The sequence below is a fragment of the Dromiciops gliroides genome, chromosome 2, assembly GCF_019393635.1.
Source record: "Dromiciops gliroides isolate mDroGli1 chromosome 2, mDroGli1.pri, whole genome shotgun sequence".
Lineage (NCBI taxonomy): Eukaryota > Metazoa > Chordata > Mammalia > Microbiotheria > Microbiotheriidae > Dromiciops > Dromiciops gliroides.
In genome coordinates this window covers 161,726,409-161,745,455 of record NC_057862.1, presented here as the reverse complement: position 1 = coordinate 161,745,455, position 19,047 = coordinate 161,726,409, and the positions used below count along the sequence as shown (strand labels likewise).

Below are 19,047 nucleotides of genomic sequence, written 5' to 3'. Positions count from 1 at the left end.
ATGTAACTCCTTTCCCTCTTTCAAAGTTAATAAAGCACACAATAATAATGATGATGATTATTCAGATTTAGAAGAGCCACAGTAGTTATAAGAATTTTAATTGGGATCTTTAAATAAATCAGAACACATAGCTAGTATTATTCACCATGTTGTTTGTGGGTTTGTTTTTTTTGCAGGGCAATGGGGGTTAAGTGACTTTCCCACAGTCATACAGCTAGGAAGTATCAAGTCTCAGAGGCCACATTTGAACTCGGGTCCTCCTGAATCCAGGGCCAGAGCTTTATCCACTGTGCCACCTAGCTGCCCCCTAAATTACATCTTAAAAAGTAATTATAGTGTAGCAGAGTAAGGAGATCTGGTTTTAAGACCTCTGATTCATACTGTCATTGACTATATGGTTTTGTGTTGTTTGGGTTTTTAAAAAATGCTTAGGTATTAAACCCTATTTTTGTTTGTTTATTTGTGGGGCAATGAGGATTAAGTGACTTGCCCAGGGTTACACAGGTAGTAAGTGTCAAGTGTCTGAAGCCAGATTTGAACTCAGATCCTCCTGAATCCAGGGTCCATGCTCTATCCACTGAGCCACCTAGCTGCCCCTAAACCCTATTTTTAACGCAAACATATTGTTCCTAAGTAAAAGAAAATTAGTAAATATCCATATATTAATTATGTTTGGGTTTAATATTAGTAAAGAAAAAACAAAACAAAACAAACCCACATACCAAACTAACTCCCAATCTTGTTCCTCAACAAAACCCAAAACAGAAAATAACTGGGGAAAAGGGGTATATATCATATCAGAGGTTCCTTAAATATTTAATCTTACATAACCTTTGAATTTGACAGCTTTTCCCAAAGAATTTAAGTTACTGACTAGACATTATACATCTGGAATTCAGGAAGTATTTTTTTAAGGGAAACATTTTCTTTACTAAACAAGTTTTATGTATAGAAATTTAATTTAAAGTTTCTAAGTAGTTTTAAAATTTAATTTAAAAATTGTATTTCAAGTAGTTTTAAATTATGATTTTATTTCTTAAGTTTTTTAAGTTAATTATTCTTTATAAATAACAAAGGTCTTAATTTTGACCACTGATAAATAATGTTAACATGACTAATGATAATTTATCTAGGTGATCTGCAATGCATAGAGGATTTCAAAATGTTTCATGACCTCACACAATATTTTGGATAATATCCAAAAGATATGTGAAACAAGCAGCTATATGAAACTTGGTGACAATTTTAAATATAAGAAATTCTATAAAAAGAAGCAAAAAGCTATGAGAGAAAAACAAAGAAATATGAACACAAACAAACATGGAGGAAAACAACATAAATTTCACCTACTCGATGAATGGAAGGTTTAAAAATTAGTACTGCTAAAATAATATATAGGAGTGACAATGGATAGCAAATTAAAAATGAGAGTAAAAATAGTGCTGGTCCAGAATGCAACTGCTATGACATGATGATCATGGGCAAGAAAATTGCAGCTTGTCTACACCTTGAACTTGAATTTAGTTTTGGAAGTCTGAGCTCTACATTTGGAAAATGATGAAAGAATATAATTTAAAGGACTGCAGCCAAAATGAACAAGCTTCAAACTTCAAACTACATCAGGACTAAGATGTTGAAGCGATGGGCTGATGGGCTTACTGGCTAGAACTGGACCAAAGATTAAAAAGAAGAGCCACAGCCCCCAGTGGGAACTATGCTCAACTTGGTGTGCCTTGTGACCTTCTAGGCCACGTTAGCATCAGACTTACGGGAGGCCAGCCATGTAGCAAGGCACTCTCCCCAAGATCTGATTGCTTGAGGCGACAACCTGGAGCAGGTTCCACAGTCAGACTATTCACGATCCTTGGTAAGGGAGAACAGGCACCAGTTGTGTCCATCGGAGGGGGACACTGTCCAGATATACCCTGGACATTTTTTGAAATCTCTGGGCTGCTTCTGCATCTGAAAAATAAGAAAAATAGCAAAATAACAGACAAAGAATGGAAAGAAAGGAGAGTTAACTGACCTCAAACTCAGACTTACAAATAAGAAATCAATTAAGAAACAAGACAGGACAGATCCAAAAGACAAACAACTATATTATTTAATGTAAAACATATTGATGTTAACATATTAGATACTGTAAAAGAAAAAACATGTAAATTAAGGCAAAGTTTGAAAGGACTATAATAGCAAAAGTTATTTCAGAATAAAGCCAACAAGAGGGAAAATAGATGTTAAAAACCTGACAGAAAGAGCAGGTCAAATAAGAATCTAATACCATTTGTGGGCTGGAAAAAAACTGAATGTTGGCCATTGGAGAGGAATGCTAATGAATGAAAACACGAAAGGCTGTGACTTTAGGAAATTCCATCTTGTCTTGTACCAAGTTATGAGCCCCACACAGAGCAGGAACCCCTTTCAACAAGTACCTTAAACAAACAAAAAAACAAGCCCTTGTGTACATTTGCACGTGAATGCGCGCACACGCACACGCACACGCACACACACACACACACACACACACACACACACACACGTCTCTCTCCCTCTACACTCTAATATTTTTTGGTTCTGTTGATGGCATTTGAAAAATCCAGCAGTGCTAACAGCCACCAGTATGTAAAATACTCTGAAAAAAAAAATCACTTACTCTGGAAGTTGTTCAGAACTTGTGACTGAAACAGGCACTGAAATAAGAAGAAAAGTTTTACATTTAAAGCAAGAAATGACAACTGAGCCAATGTTGTACTTAACTACAATGTTTTATTAAAAGTAATGCAATATATAAATACTTACTATTTTCTTTTATAACTTGGCACGTGTGAGTGTCACTTTCACTTAAATGTGTGGCCATGTTATCTACACCAGAAACATCTGTTAGGAAATCACAATTAAGGCACACTACAGTAATGCCCCTAGAGGAGAAAAAAACCAAATATTTTTCACTCAAGATTTCACTGATTATTTTCCTTATAACAATAATGCTTACTATCATAATGACTAAATTTCTAACATTTTTCTTGAAAATTCTGACAAATAATTCTTAAGGAAAAAAAGAAATTAGCATGTGTGAAATAAATTAAATGAAAGCTTTAACTCCTTAAGATCTAATTTTTTACTATTTGAAATATCTCCATATGTATGTATGTATGTATGTATGTATGTATGTATGTATGTATGTATGTAGATACATACGCAGATATTTATTTATTTAATGGTTTGTGTGTTCTTAAAAAGTTAGACGTGGAGACTGAGGTTCTTGTAGCTTAATCCATTAATGACTCTGTAATCTTTTCTTTGCCACTCATCAATTACCACAGAAAACAGTTACACACTTGAGGTTCAAAACAACTGATAACTTTAATAGTATTCTTAAATAACCAACAATGTCACAGATTGTTTCTTTTAGGAAAGTTCCTTGAAAATAATAATACAATCTTTAGTTATTATTTTTAAAATAACAAGCATAAATACATTAAAAAATACAAGTGGAATCGGTCACTTTATCCACCAATCCAGTCCCTCCCCCAACTTAACATGTCTACTAACTTTACCACCATAGTAATCAAGCTCCCAATCATTTGACAACTTAATGTTTTGTATTTTCCTTATCTCTACCCCACCTCCTCCAATTCCTAGGGTTATTAAATCATACTGATTTCCTGCCAAAAAGTACATCTTAAAACTATCTTTTTATTCCTTCTAGACCATCTTATTTCAGCCACCAATTATATATATATATATATATATATAGACTATAACAGTGGTAATTTAAAGAGTCTTCCTACTTAGAGGTTGTTCTATCCCTCTCTTCAATCCATTCTGAACTACTTGCTTATCCTATAATACTTCAAAGGCTCCCTATTACCCATAATCTAAATTCAATTTTCTTGCATTCAAAATTTCACAATATTATCTACTAGTCCCCCATAAGCACCGTAGCCAAACGAGATTACTCACCATTCCCTGCATACGAGCTACACTTTACAGCCTTCATATCTTTCTTTATGTCACTGCTTCCATTTAAAATGTCTGTCTCCTCTCTGCCCACTTAAGTCCTACCAATCTTTAAATTCCTCATCAAATGTTACCATTTTTCTTGACCACTAGATTAGATATAATATCTCCCCTCCCATAACCTTTTGGCTGAATTACTCTTAGGACACTTAATTAAATACATGATACATAAATATATTTTCCCCTAATTAAAATGTCTTGATAAGCTCCTTTTCATCAAAGAAAATATCACACACATCTTGCCATTTGTAACAAAAACCTACAACAATACACAGCTGGAAAATCAATACACATGTGATAAAGGGAAGCTGTATCTTCATTCTTATCCCAGGATTTACAGTGAAAGATGAAATTTGCACTGAAAAATACTGGTTCAAGGGGGAAAGAGAAGGACAAAATTTCAATTTTAATTTTTATGTTACTGAAAAATGCTAATATGATATAAAGCCAGAAATAACCAGCTAACTAGTGTGAGTAAATATATGTTAAAGGTCAATCCATTGGAAAACTGACATATCATACCCATGCAAATACAGACCAAAGATTTTTTTTTAATGTATTGAACGTCATCAAAAATAATGAAAGATTCACTGCTTTTTTGGAATGTAATTTTAAACTGATTACTATTTTAAAGACCACTGTTAACAAATAAAGTCCCTAAAAAACAATCATTGAAAACTTTTAAAACTTATTTATTCTTGTTTTTATAAAATTTTTAAAAAATTTTAAGCCTTGAATAAAAATTGTCTCTGCATATAGACTTTGATAGCTGCAAGGGCCCCACCATCAGATATGTGCTATTCTGTTAAAGAGAAAACATTTATGCTATATGAATTATTTAGAAAATATTTCAGAAACTTAAGTGCAAATCAATCAATAAACAAAACTGTTAGAATGTTTTTGTTCAATAAGAACAGAGTTGCCTGATTCTACAAGGGCATGATAGGCCTTGAACCTATGAGTTCAAGTATGAGACTATTAAATGGAAAATGAAAAAATGCTAATATTAACATTTAAATTACTCAAATGTTAACATTTTTACAAAAAATGTACCTCAAGTCTTCTGAATGCTTCTTAAAAATGCAAAACCTTTTACTTGCACGGGCGCTGTGAAAGCTAAGGGAAAAAAAGGATAAAAAATAAGATTAAAAGTAGTGCTATACAATGAACATTTATTCATCAATATCTCTGAAATCTAAGTAAATCACGAGATTTCTAGTTCTGATGAAAAACTGATATAGTAAAAACTACTATTATTTTGTTGTTTGAATTATGTTTTTTATTTCATATCCATTTCATTGCTCCCTGAATTCTAAACTGGGAGATGTTACACTGGGAATATTACAGTATATTTATAGATTATCTGGCATCTTAACATTATAAAAACAATTCATGAAACATTTGTCCTACATTGTATAAGTGTAAAATAGTCATTGCTCTGTGCTCGAAGCTCTAAAATATAATATAACCAGTAAAGCCCAGCAGCAAGAAAGAAGAAGATAAATTCCATTTTAAAACAACCACAGAAGGTATGAAATACTTGGGAGTCTATATCAAGGCACATATAGGAACTGTATTAATACTACTTTTAACAATCTGAAAAAAATTACAAAGTATTCTTTATAGAAATAAAGACAGGCCTAAATAATGAGGGAAACATGAATTGCTCATGTGTAGACTGAGCCAATATAATAAAAATGACAATGCTACCTAAATTAATTTATATATTTGATGCTATACCAAACTCTCAAAGGATTACTTGTTAGAACTAGAAAAAAATAACAATCATTTGAAGGAACCAGATGTTAAGAATCTCAAGATAAATAATTAAATAGGTGGGAAGGAAGAGGGTCTAATCACATTTCCAACTATACCACAAAAAGTAAATCATCAAAACTGAAACAATATAGAGGATGATCAGTGGAATGGAAAAGGTACACAAAATACAAAAGAAAAAAAACACAGCAGCCCAAGAACCACAGCTACTGAGGTGGACAGGTAGACAATTCAGTAGAAGCCATTTCACACTTTATACTTCCAAACAGATTCATAACTCAGATATAAAGGTAGACATCATAAACAAATTAGAGGCACAAAAAGAAATTACCTTTCAGATCTACAGATAGGAGAAGACTTCATGATCAAGTGGGCATAGTTTTATCACAAAGATCATATAAACAAGTTTGATTACCTAAAAATTAAAAAAACTTTTGCACAAACAAAACCAATGCAGCTAAAATTAAAAGGGAAACAACTAGGGAAAAAAATCTTTGTGAAGTTTCTCTGATAATAGTTTTATTTCCAAAGTATATAAGGAACTGATGCAAATTTATAACAAGAGCCAATGAGCAACTAATAAACAGTTAATGGATATAATTATATAGTTTTAAAGGGAAGAAATCCAAACTACCTACAGCATTATTTTAAAAAATGCTCCAAATCACTAATAATTAGGGAAATGCAAATAAAAGGAATACTGAGGTTCTACTTCCTTCCCATGAGATTGAAAAAAAAAATTGACAAAATGAGAAAATGGCAAATGTTGGAATAGTTATGGGAAAACAAGTACATAATATGCTATTAGTGGAGTTATGAACTGTTCTACCCATTCTGGAAAATATTTTGCAACTATACCCAAATACACCACTAATAGGCCTCTAATCCAAAAAGGTTAAAAAAAAAATAAAAGAACTCACATAAAAAAATAACTCTTTTGTAGGGGCAAAGAACGAAAAACTAAAGACATGTCCATACATTAGAGAACAGCTGAATGAATTATGGTATAGGAATGAAATGAAACATTATTGGGTCATAAGAAATGACAAAAGGAAAGTTTCAGGTAAACATGGGAAGGCTTGTATGAAGTAATACTGAGGGAAGTTAGCAAAACCAGGAGAACAATTTGTATGATTAAAAAATTAGAAAGACAAACTTAGAAAGACTTAATTCTGATAAATGCAATGACCAACCATGATTTCAGAGGTCTAATAATGAAGCATGCTGTACATTTCCTGACAGAAGAGTGACAGATCCAAAGTAAAGAAAAAGATTGGACGTGGCCAATGAAGGACTTTGTTCTGCATTAAGTGCTTATTTGTGACGATTCCCCACCGCTTTTCTTTAATTGGGAGGGATGGGGGATAGGGAGGCAATAGAAAAACATTATTATTAATTCAAAAAAGTAAAGTAAAAATCAAATCTAATGCATGTAACTTTAGGCACATGAGTTCATGGATGAAATAAGATGAGGGTATTTTTCTTTTTTAGAGACGAAAAGTATTGAGCTAAGTAGGTAACTTGCCTAAGATCACAGTTCTCCATAGTCAGACTAAACCAGCTGCTAAAGTAAAGAACTGAGATTCCCCCTGAAGTCTGAATTTTAATGTAGAGATGCTCAAAATAAATTCCTTGTATTCTTTATCTGATTTTATATGTGTATATATATGTCTGTGTGTGTATATATATACATACATATACATATATACACACATATATATAATTTGGTGTAAGCTTGTGATTTCACCACAATATAGAAAACTTCCTCAACACAAATGAAAACCAGGGACTTGTAGTTGCAGAGATTTGCTTAGAGCAAAGGTTAGATGACTTGCCCATAGTCACACAATTAGTATATGTCAGAAGAAAGACTTGAAGCTAAGTCTCTCTTATACCTAGACCAGTTATACTATATCATACTGCTTCTAGTTAAATATTTTTTTGAAAATATAGTTGCAGAATATTTACAGAAAATTCAATGGCTTAATTTACTTAATATTTTGAGTATGTTTTTAATAATCACAAGTTTTTATACTGGTATACTTATCTATCTGCTTTCAAGTTTATTCAGTCTCAAATTCAATATTCAACAACTTTGTATCTATCACATTCTCAAAAATACATTAAAATGGTTAAAACCATAAAGCAATTTAAAAATAATAACTGCTCCATTTCTGAAATAACTCAAGTGATTTGACAATATTCATTAACAGAGCTAAATTAATTTAATATAAGAAAAAGAATAAAATGACCATAATACATCAATGAGTAAACAGTACCCTTAAAGTACATCAGGACACAGTAAGTAGGAAAGAACAAGAACTACAAAACAATGAAAATTAAATGAAGCAAAATTATAAAGAATGAGTGTGGACTCAAAAAAGAGATACAGAGAGACACTCCCACCCCACTTCTTTCCAGAGGTGTGAGGTCCACCAGGTTGAAACACTGCATATATTTTCCAGACTTTTTTTAATGTGCAGCTCAATTTAGCTCATTTTTTCTTTTCACTCTTTTTCTTTAAAATAATAGTTTTTGCATATGAGGCATTAGGAGGAAAAGGGGGAGATATTGGGAGAAATTTGGCAAGATAAACACAAGATATCAATAAAAATGTCTTTTTTAAAAGACAAAAAATTCGGGGGCAGCTAGATGGCGCAGTGGATAGAGCACTGGCCCTGGAGTCAGGACTACCTAAGTTCAAATCCGGCCTCAGACACTTAACACTTACTAGCTGTGTGACCCTGGGCAAGTCACTTAACCCCAATTGCCTCACTTAAAAAAAAAAAAAAGAAAAGAAAAGAAAAAATTCTTTAGAGTACCTCAATGACACTTTAAATTAGTGTTACCTTCAGTTGTAAGTTGTTACAGTCAGTTGTTACCAATGCCTGAAAGTGATATATTTCTTTCAAATGTACCTACCAATGTATAGCCAAGAATGTTTTATCAACTAATACAAGTGGAAATATTTACAAAAACACTTGTTACAAGCTATTTTGTTACACTGTCAAAATCAAGTTTTCTATTAGTTTTTGATTTGAATATAGAAATAGAGATGAGAACAGAAGACTTTAATACCAAAAGAGGACAACTTCAATAAAATACTAGTTCTGCCATTAAAAGTAATTTAGGGGGCAGCTAGATGGTGCAGTGGATAGAGCACCGGCCCTGGAGGCAGGAGGACCTGAGTTCAAATCCAGCCTCAGACACTTAACACTTACTAGCTGTGTGACCCTGGGCAAGTCACTTAACCCCAATTGCCTCACTAAAATAAAAAAAAAAACTATTATCATTATGCTTACTATTTGTATCATTTATAAATATGACCCTGGGCAAGTCACTTAACCCCAATTGCCTCACCAAAAAAAAAAAAGAAAAAAAAAAGTAATTTAGATAATATATGTAATTTAATAAGAGCAATGTAAGAGCTTTTTTTTTTCCTTAAAGAAAAGTAAGAGCCCAGGACTTTTTAGATGAAAATTTAGTTTAACAATAAAATTAAAACTGTTAATATAAATATGCTCCCCTTTAAAATCAAAAAGGTAAAAAATACCTTTTATAGGGCAAATTGACTCTCACTCACTCTTTAGCCACTGGCAAGAGCAGTTTTCCTACACTTAAAACCAATACATAAAAACTCCAATTATAGAGAAACAGGGTTTGTTTAGTATTCACTGAAAATCCCAGAATTTCTCTAGATCCCAGTTCAGTGTTACATCTGGGGACATCCGCTCTAAATGCAAAGATAGGTTATAGTATGTTTGACTACACAATACTTAAGTTAAAAAGAACAAAACCAAGATGGCGGAGAGGAAGCAGCAAGCTGCCTGAGCTCTCCTTCTGTTCCCTCAAAACGAACATTAAATCAAGCCTCTGGACGGATTCTGAAACTACAGAACCTGCAAAGAGACAGAGAGACACAGTCCTCCAACCAGAGATAATTTAGAAGACTTCAGGAAAAGGTCGGTCTGACACGGGCAAAAGGGAGGCCCAGCGCAGGGCAGCAGCCCAGCGCCGAGGGGGTCGGGGCAAATCAGCAGGAGCTGCGGGCCATAACCGAACAACTGAGGCCCCTGGAACCTGGTTCAAAAATCTGGTGGCCAAGAAGGACAGTGGAAAAACCTACCTGCGCCGGCCAAGAGGGCCACGAACAGGTCGGGCAGGATCAGACGCCGGGGTCCGGCGCCTGGCTGGCCGAGCGCAATCAGACAGGAAGTGCAGGGTGGGGGATCTCCACACACCATAAAGGCCTCAGAGTAAAAGCCTGGTCACACAGCACCTATACCCCTGCACAAGAAGCCCAAAACAGGGACCCTGGTGCCCCGAGAGCAGACCTCAACTTAAAGAATAAATAAATAAGCTGCAATAATGAGTAAGAAGCAAAAAAGAGCCCTCTCCATTGAGAACTTCTGTATCAATAGGGAAGAAGCCAACACATATTCAGATGAGGACAATAGCCTCAAATTGCCTACAGATGAAGCCTCACGAGGGAAGGTGAATTGGTCTCAAGAACAAAAAGCCTTCCTGGAAGAGCTCAAAAAGGATTTTAAAAATCAATTGCGAAGGGGGCAGCTAGGTGGCGCAGTGGATAAAGCACCGGCCTTGGATTCAGGAGTACCTGAGTTCAAATTCGGCCTCAGACACTTGACTTACTAGCTGTGTGACCCTAGGCAAGTCACTTAACCCCCATTGCCCAGCAAAAAAAAAAAAAATCAATTGCGAGAGGTAGAAGACAAAATGGGGAGAGAAATGAAAGCAAAACAAGAAAACTATGAAAAAAGAATCAGCAGCTTGGAAAAGGAAGCACATAATTTCACTGAAGAAAACAAAGCCTTAAAAAATTCATTTGGCCAAATGGAAAAAAAGGTACATAATCTCACTGAAGAAAACACTGCCTTAAAAAATTCATCTGGCCAAATGGGAAAAAAGGTGCATAATCTCACTGAAGAAAACAATACCTTAAAAAAATTCATCTGGCCAAATGGAAAAAAAGATGCATAATCTCATTGAAGAAAACACTGCCTTAAAAAATTTACTTGGCCAAATGGAAAAAAAGGTACATAATCTCACTGAAGAAAACAATGCCTTAACAATTAAAGTGGGACAGTTGGAAGAAAAGGAATCCATGAGACACCAGGAATCAGTCAAGCAGAATCAAAAAAATGAAAAAATAGAAGAAAATGTAAAATACCTCATTGGAAAGACAACTGATCTGGAAAACAGATCGAGGAGAGACAATTTGAGAATCACTGGACTGCCTGAAAGCCATGACCAGAAAAAGAATCTAGACACCATATTCCAGAAAATTATTAAGGAGAACTGCCCTGATATCATAGAATCAGAGGATAAAATCATCATTGAAAGAATCCACTGATCACCTCCTGAAAGAGACCCCAAAAGGAAAACTCCAAGGAATATTATAGCCAAATTCCAGAATTATCAGGTGAAGGAGAAAATACTCCAAGCAGCCAGAAAGAAGCAATTTAAATATCATGGAGCCACAGTCAGGATTGCTCAGGACCTGGCAGCTTCAACATTAAAGGACCGCAAGGCTTGGAATATGATATTCCGGAAGGCAAAGGAGTTTGGATTGCAGCCGAGAATCTATTACCCAGCAAAAATGTGCATTTTCTTTCAGGGGAAAAGATGGACATTTAATGACATTGGGGACTTTCAATCTTTCCTGGTGAAAAGACCAGAACTGAATAGAAAATTTGATCTCAACATAGAGACTCAAGAGAAGTTTAAAAAGGTACACAGAGGGGAAAAAAAAAGTTACCCTGTTAGGTTAAACTGTTTATATCCCTACACAGGAAAATAATACTCATAACTCTTAAGAACTGTAAATGTATTTGGGCAGAGAGAAGGACTTTACATAGAGAAAATAAATAAAAATTGTCTTTGATGTGATGATACAAAAGAATTAAGGGGTTAAAAAGGGAGTCTATGGGGAGAAGAGGAAAGGGGAGGTGGAATGGGAGGAATTATATCATATGAAGAGGTGGAAAAAAAAACCTATTACAATAGAGGGAAAGAAAGGAGGGGGGAACATTGTTTCAACCCTATTCTCATTAGATTTGACTCAAAGAGGGAATAACATATACGTTCATTGGGATAAAGAAACTTAACTCATTCTTTAGGGAAGCAAAAGGGGAAGGGAAAGGGGGGGACTGATAGAAGGGAGGACAAAAGCAAGGGAGAAAAGGGTAAAGAAAAGAGAGGGGGGTGATAAAAAGGGAGGGCAGATCGGGGGAGGCAGGGGTAAGAAGTAAAATGTCGGTGAGGAGGAATAGGGTGAAAGAAGGGGGTAAATAGAATGGAGGGGAATAGACAGTCAGTAATAATAACTGTGAATGTGAATGGTATGAACTCTGCTATAAAACGGAAGCGAATTGCAGAGTGGATTAAAAACCAGAATCCTACAATATGCTGTTTACAAGAAACACATTTGAAGCAGAGAGATACACACAGAGTAAAGGTAAAAGGCTGGAGCAGAATATATTATGCCTCAGCTAAAGTAAAAAAAGGCAGGGGTAGCAATCCTTATCTCACACAAAGTGCAGGCAAAAATAGATCTCATTAAAAGAGATAAGGAAGGAAATTACATCTTACTTAAAGGTACTATAGATAATGAAGTAATATCAATATTAAATATGTATGCGCCAAGTGGTATAGCATCCAAGTTCTTAGAGGAGAAGTTAAATGAGTTACAAGAAGAATTAGACAGTAATACTATACTAGTAGGGGATCTGAATCTCCCCCTCTCAGAATTAGATAAATCTAGCCAAAAAATAAATAAGAAAGAAGTGAATGAGGTGAATAGATTACTAGAAAAGTTAGACATGATAGATGTCTGGAGAAAATTGAATGGGGATAGAAAGGAATATACCTTTTTCTCAGCAGTACATGGCACATTTTCAAAAATTGACCATGTATTAGGGCACAAAAACATCATAGTCAAATGTAGAAAGGCAGAAATAGTAAATGCATCCTTCTCAGATCATGATGCAATAAAAATTACATGTAAGAAAGAGCCAGGGAAAAGTAGAATGAAAATCATTTGGAAACTAAATAATTTCATTCTAAAGAATGAATGGGCCAAACAAGAAATCATAGAAACAATCAATAACTTTATCCAAGAGAATGACAATAATGAGACAACATACCAAAATCTATGGGATGCAGCCAAAGCAGTGCTTAGGGGAAAATGTATAGCTCTAAATGCTTACATGAATAAAAAAGAGAAAGAGGAGATTAATGAATTGGGCATGCAACTTAAAAGCTAGAAAAAGAACAAATTAGAAATCCCCAATTAGACACTAAATTAGAGATCCTGAAAATTAAAGGAGAAATTAATAAGATTGAAAGCAAAAAAACTATAGAATTAATCAATAAAACTAAGAGCTGGTTTTATGAAAAAACCAATAAAATAGATAAAATATTGGTTAATTTGATTAAAAAAAAGAAAGAAGAAAACCAAATTACCAGTATCAAAAATGAAAAGGGTGATGTTACCACCAATGAAGTGGAAATTAAGTCAATAATTAGGAATTATTTTGCCCAACTGTATGCCAATAAATTTGACAATCTAAATGAAATGGATGAATATTTACAAAAATACAAACTGCCCAGGTTAACGGAAGAAGAAATAAAATCCTTAAATAAACCCATATTAGAAAAAGAAATTGAACAAGCCATTAATGAACTCCCTAAGAAAAAATCCCCAGGGCCAGATGGGTTTACGGGTGAATTTTACCAAACATTTAAAGAATAATTAATTCCAATATTATACAAATTATTTGGAAAAATAGGTGAAGAAGGAGTTCTACCAAATTCGTTTTATGACACAAATATGGTGGTGATACCAAAACCAGGCAAAGCAAAAACAGAGAAAGAAAATTATAGACCAATTTCCCTTATGAATATTGATGCTAAAATCTTAAATAAGATATTAGCAAGGAGATTACAGCAAGTGATTACCAGGATAATACACTATGACCAGGTGGGATTTATACCAGGAATACAGGGCTGGTTCAACATTAGGAAAACTATTAACATAATCAACCACATCAATAAGAAAACCAACCAAAATCATATGATTATCTCAATAGATGCAGAGAAAGCTTTTGACAAAGTACAACACCCATTCCTAATAAAAACACTAGAGAGTTTAGGAATAGGGGGAGCTTTCCTTAGAACAGTATCTACCTAAAGCCATCAGCAAGTATTATATGCAATGGAGATAAATTAGAGGCCTTCCCAATAAGATCAGGGGTGAAACAGGGATGTCCATTATCACCCCTATTATTTAATATTGTCCTAGAGATGTTAGCTTTAGCAATCAGAGAAGAGAAAGGAATTAAAGGAATTAGAATAGGCAAGGAGGAAACAAAACTATCACTCTTTGCAGATGATATGATAGTATACTTAAAGAATCCTAGAGAATCAACTCAAAAATTACTTGAAACAATTAACAACTTTAGCAAAGTAGCAGGATATAAAATAAATCCACATAAATCATCAGCATTTCTATACATGACCAAAGTCCAGCAGCAAGAGATAGAAAGAGAAATTCCATTTAAAGTAACGGTAGATAATATGAAATACTTGGGAGTCTACTTGCCAAGACAAACCCAGGAACTCTATGAACACAACTACCAAACACTCTTCACACAAATCAAATCAGATCTAAATAATTGGAAAGATATCAATTGCTCATGGATAGGCAGAGCTAATATAGTAAAAATGACAATACTGCCTAAATTAATTTACTTATTCAGTGCCTTACCAATCAGACTAAAAATTATTTTATACAGCTAGAAAAAATAATAACAAAATTCATTTGGAAAAACAAAAAATCAAGAATATCCAGGGAAATAATGAAAAAAAATTCACAGGAAGGTGGGTTAGCAGTACCAAACCTGGAGCTTTACTATAACGCGGCAGTCATCAAAACTATCTGGTACTGGCTAAAAAATAGAGTGGTAGATCAATGGAATAGGCTAGGCTCAGGAAATGCAGTAGTAAATGACACTAGTAATGTAGTGTTTGATAAACCCAAAGACTGCAGCTTCTGGGATAGGAACTCAGTATTTGACAAAAACTGCTGGGAAAACTGGAAGATAGTATGGCAGAAATTAGGCATAGACCAACATCTTACACCTTATACTAAAATAAGGTCAAAATGGATACATGATTTAGACATAAGAGGTGATACCATAGGAAAATTAGGAGAGAAAGGAATAGTCTACCTTTCAGATCTTTGGAAAGGAATACAGTTTATGACCAAACAAGAGATAGAGTATATTATAAAATGCAAAATGGATGATTTTGATTATATTAAAGACGACATGAGTTCAAATCCAGCCTCAGACACTTGACACTTCTTAGCTGGGCAAGTGACTTAACCCTCATTGCCCCACCAAAAAAAGAGAGAAAGAGAGAGAGAGAGAGAGAGAGAAATATGCCTGCGGATACTGCACAAATTGGCTTAAGTTGTTCTTCTCATCTGGACCATTCTCCTTCTTCTCATCTATTTATCTAATGTTTACTCATTCTTCAAGTCTGGCTCATGTCCTACCTTGTGTGATACAGTAGAAAGAGCACTGTTGGCATCAGGAAACCTGAGTTGATGTCCTAGATCTAACACTTCCTGGCTATGTAACTTTGGAGAAGTCAATTCACCTCTGTTTCCTCATCTGCAAAATAGGGATAATAATACTTACACTACCTACCTCAGAGGGTTATTGTGAGGATGAAAAAGAGATAATATGTATGTACTCTTTAGCTATTACCTCTTCCACAAAGTCTTTCCCAAACTTTTCAATCACTAAACTGGTCTCCACCTTTTTTGAAACATATAATGTTCATAATCACAATCACATGATTGGGTAATTAACTGTTCCAGATATTTTAGTTCTGTCAAAATGTAACCTCTTTGAGGACAAATACCATGTCTCATGTCTCAATTATGAGTTCTCTGGGAACAGAAAGGCAGCTGCATGATGCAGTGGACAGTGTGAGACTTGGATTAGGAAGACCTGAGTTAGAATCCTTTCTTGAGATACTTGCTGGTTGTATCAACATAGGCAAATCACTTAATCTCTGTACCTCAGTTTTCTCATCAGAAAAAAGGATAATAGCACTTATCTTGCAGTGTTGTTGTAGAGATTAAATGAAATATTTGTTTTTAAAAAATTGTTTTACACAGAGCTTAGCTAATAACAGGTGCTAAATAAATGCTTACTGCACACTCCCTCCTCCCCTCAAGCTGAGGACCATGGATTTAGAACTGGAAAGGATCTTAGAGGTTATCTAGTTAGACTAGACAGTCTAATTCCCTAAATTGTACAGTTGAGAAAACTGGAAAGGCCAGAGAAGGACTTGTCCAGGATCCTATAGGGAGTAGTGACAGAGTCAAGATTGGAACCTAGGACCTCTGGCTCCAAATCCAGTAGACTTTCCACTGTATTAAGATGCATGAATTGCCAACAAAGCCAATAATATGACTTTTTCTAGAAATTTTAAGCAAGTCACAAACAGGGCTGGAGAAAACAGACAACAGATTTTGCCCTTCCCCTAGGAAGGGGCATGGTGAGCATGACAAGAAAAGATGAATTCTGGGGCAGCTAGGTGGTACAGTGGATAAAGCACCGGCCCTGGATTCAGGAGGACCAGAGTTCAAATCCAGCCTCAGACACTTGACACTTACTATCTGTGTGACCCTGGGCAAGTCACTTAACCCTCATTGCCCCACCAAGAAAAAAAAAAAAGAAGATGAATTCTTAAGTGTTAGTGTGATACTCCTGATAAAATTCCAAGGTAGGCAAACTGCAAGTAAAGCTTCAAAGATGTCTAATGAACAAGGAGAAAAAAAGGAGCATAGTGTAGTGAAAAGTCAGGTAGGAAAAAGTTGATAGTTCAAATTCTTTTGAATGTGACACTATTCAATATGACAAAGAGGTCTAAGGTAAAAAGCTGCAGGTAGATGGAGTCCAGGTGAAAGTCAGTAAAACAGAGGTCAAATAATTTGCAAAGGCAGAGCTGTTTGACTGATCAATAACACTGATATGTTGGAAATCCTAAAGGTGATGGCAGAGATGAGATAGGAAGAAATACTGCAGGTAGATGCTTGTCAGTCAGGAAGGTGAAACTGTAACCTGGATTTCAGTAAGTAATGCCAATAACAGGAAGCATCTGGTATAAAGCCAAGCTCATGAGCCAGGAGAAAATGCATTACCATTATTCATTTTTGAGCAAAAACAGTATTATCCAAAGTGATAACCCAACTATATCAAAGGACTTAAATTAATTCTAGCTGCTCCCCAAAACCAAATCTACCTTCAAAGGATGACATGTAGCCTACTGATGATGCTGAGAAGAATAAAGTAAAGGTTTCAAAAGCAATTCCAATCCTGGAGTTCCAAATATTTTAAGTGATAATACCATTGTTAGAATAACCAACTTGCCTTCCAAAATGACTGGAGATGGTCAAATTTATTCAAAACAAAGAAGTCAACATCATCACATTACAGTCACTACTATGAGTCTTGAGTTAATTTTCTCCCAATGAAACATAACAACAAAAAATAACAATATTTTAGATCTATGTTAGCCTCCTCTAATCTGACTGCTCATAACAGTTAATTCTCATTTGAATAGTTACTAGACTGAAGATTCTATTGGGGGATACTGTTTTTTATAAGTTTCTCAATCAACAGGTAACATGACTTTTACTATATAAAGAACAATAAATGTAACTTTTCAGAAAACAAACCTATTTGATTTCAGTGTTAAACTAACAATTTACAAATATCAACTCATCTTACCTCATCATGTGATTTACATAGGCTTTACTACAGCTAGTGTTGTATCTGCATAAACTACAATGGACATATGTAGGAAAATGATTTGCAAAATCTTTTATTTCCGAATAACATTCAATGCACTTGTGAACTCCCCGACGATACCTTATGGGAACATAAAACAACAACAAGAAAAATATGAAAATAACATTTTAAAAGTAAAATATATGGGACTTAATATTTTAACTCTTTAAGCCAAAATACTCAAACCAACATTTTTATAAAGAGACCAGAGACTTCTAGTTTAGTGATATGCTTTGGTATAAGGATCCAGTAAAACTACAAAAATCTAATGTGTATAAAATTGAAAAGTATGAGTGACCATATCACCTGGACTTGCAATATCAGTTAATGCTTCTTATATGAATAAGCAGGGAGGCAATAACATTGAATCAAGCAGGGTAAGATAAGTTTAGTACTAAAATATGGAAATTATAGATTAAACAAAACAATTCCAGTAGTGCGCAGCAGTGAAAGGAGCACCTTTTTATTATCTGCTTGTTCTTCATGCCATATAAAGCGGTCAGGCAGTGTCCTAGAGAGGTCTATTAAAACAGGGTGAATTTGAAAAAGAAACACAGAATTAAATTTTCATATGTAAGATCAAAACATTTTTTGGAGATGACTTAGTAAAAGATGTTACCTTAAATTCCTCAATGCTGTATTGACTTTATTTCTTTTTGTGCCCCCTGGGCCTGGCTTCTTTTGCACATTATATGTTTTCGATTTGGATTTTGATTTCGTTGCAGTAGTTCTTGTATTGTTTTTTGCAGTGGTACTTTTTGCAGTGGTGTTTTTTGCAGCTGTACTTTTTGCAGTTGTATTTTTAGTCCTTGGAGGAGACAGCTGAAGGGTAGAAGTGCTTGCACTAATGAATGGTGCAGTTGATGCTCCTGCCTGAAGAGGTCCAACTGAAGCTCGGATAGTCACCTAGAAAAATAAAGGCTACTGAAGTGTTTTGAAATTTTTAAGTGCTGTTATCAATATTAACAAAATCATTCTTAATATATCAAAGCAAATGAATAAATATTGGGCATGTTGAAAATATCTATTACATAAATAAAAAACAGAAAACAGACCTTTCACTTGTCCTATACAAATCCATACTATTTCCATATCAATTTAATTTTACTTGAGTGTTTAAACTCTATGAATAGATACTAATATTAGTTTAGAAGCAGACAGATATAAAGGATAAGGAGAGAAACCACAGATCTTATCTTTATATTAATGATCATGGAGTTGTAACTTCTGTTTTTATATTTTTTTTAAAGGAATTTTGTATAATTTTGACAATTAATGGAAGAAACCTTGTTGGAGAAAGACTTTTAAGATGGTGTTTTGCTCTCCCGAATTAAGTCAACAAACAATGAAATGTATATTCTCT

General features: G+C 34.4%; 1 protein-coding gene across 13 annotated transcripts in view; it reads right to left on the bottom strand.

Annotated features, from left to right (window-relative positions):
- Positions 1-19,047, bottom strand: part of ZNF280D (zinc finger protein 280D) — a 107,945-nt gene that overhangs the window by 40,067 nt on the left and 48,831 nt on the right. For 11 of the 13 annotated variants that reach the window (XR_006354757.1, XM_043982949.1, XM_043982954.1 and 8 more), the window contains 5 exons: positions 18,304-18,590; positions 17,625-17,765; positions 5,074-5,136; positions 2,800-2,918; positions 2,654-2,690 (listed from right to left, as the gene is read on the bottom strand). Coding sequence is in view for 12 of the 13 variants with exons in the window: in XM_043982949.1 (XP_043838884.1) it covers positions 2,654-2,690; positions 2,800-2,918; positions 5,074-5,136; positions 17,625-17,765; positions 18,304-18,590 (647 nt within the window). In the remaining variant the exon portion in view is untranslated. Of the gene's footprint in view, positions 1-1,769; positions 1,963-2,296; positions 2,433-2,653; positions 2,691-2,799; positions 2,919-5,073; positions 5,137-17,624; positions 17,766-18,303; positions 18,591-19,047 lie in introns of those variants that run through there. The other 2 variants (XM_043982955.1, XM_043982957.1) reach the window with 2 other exon arrangements.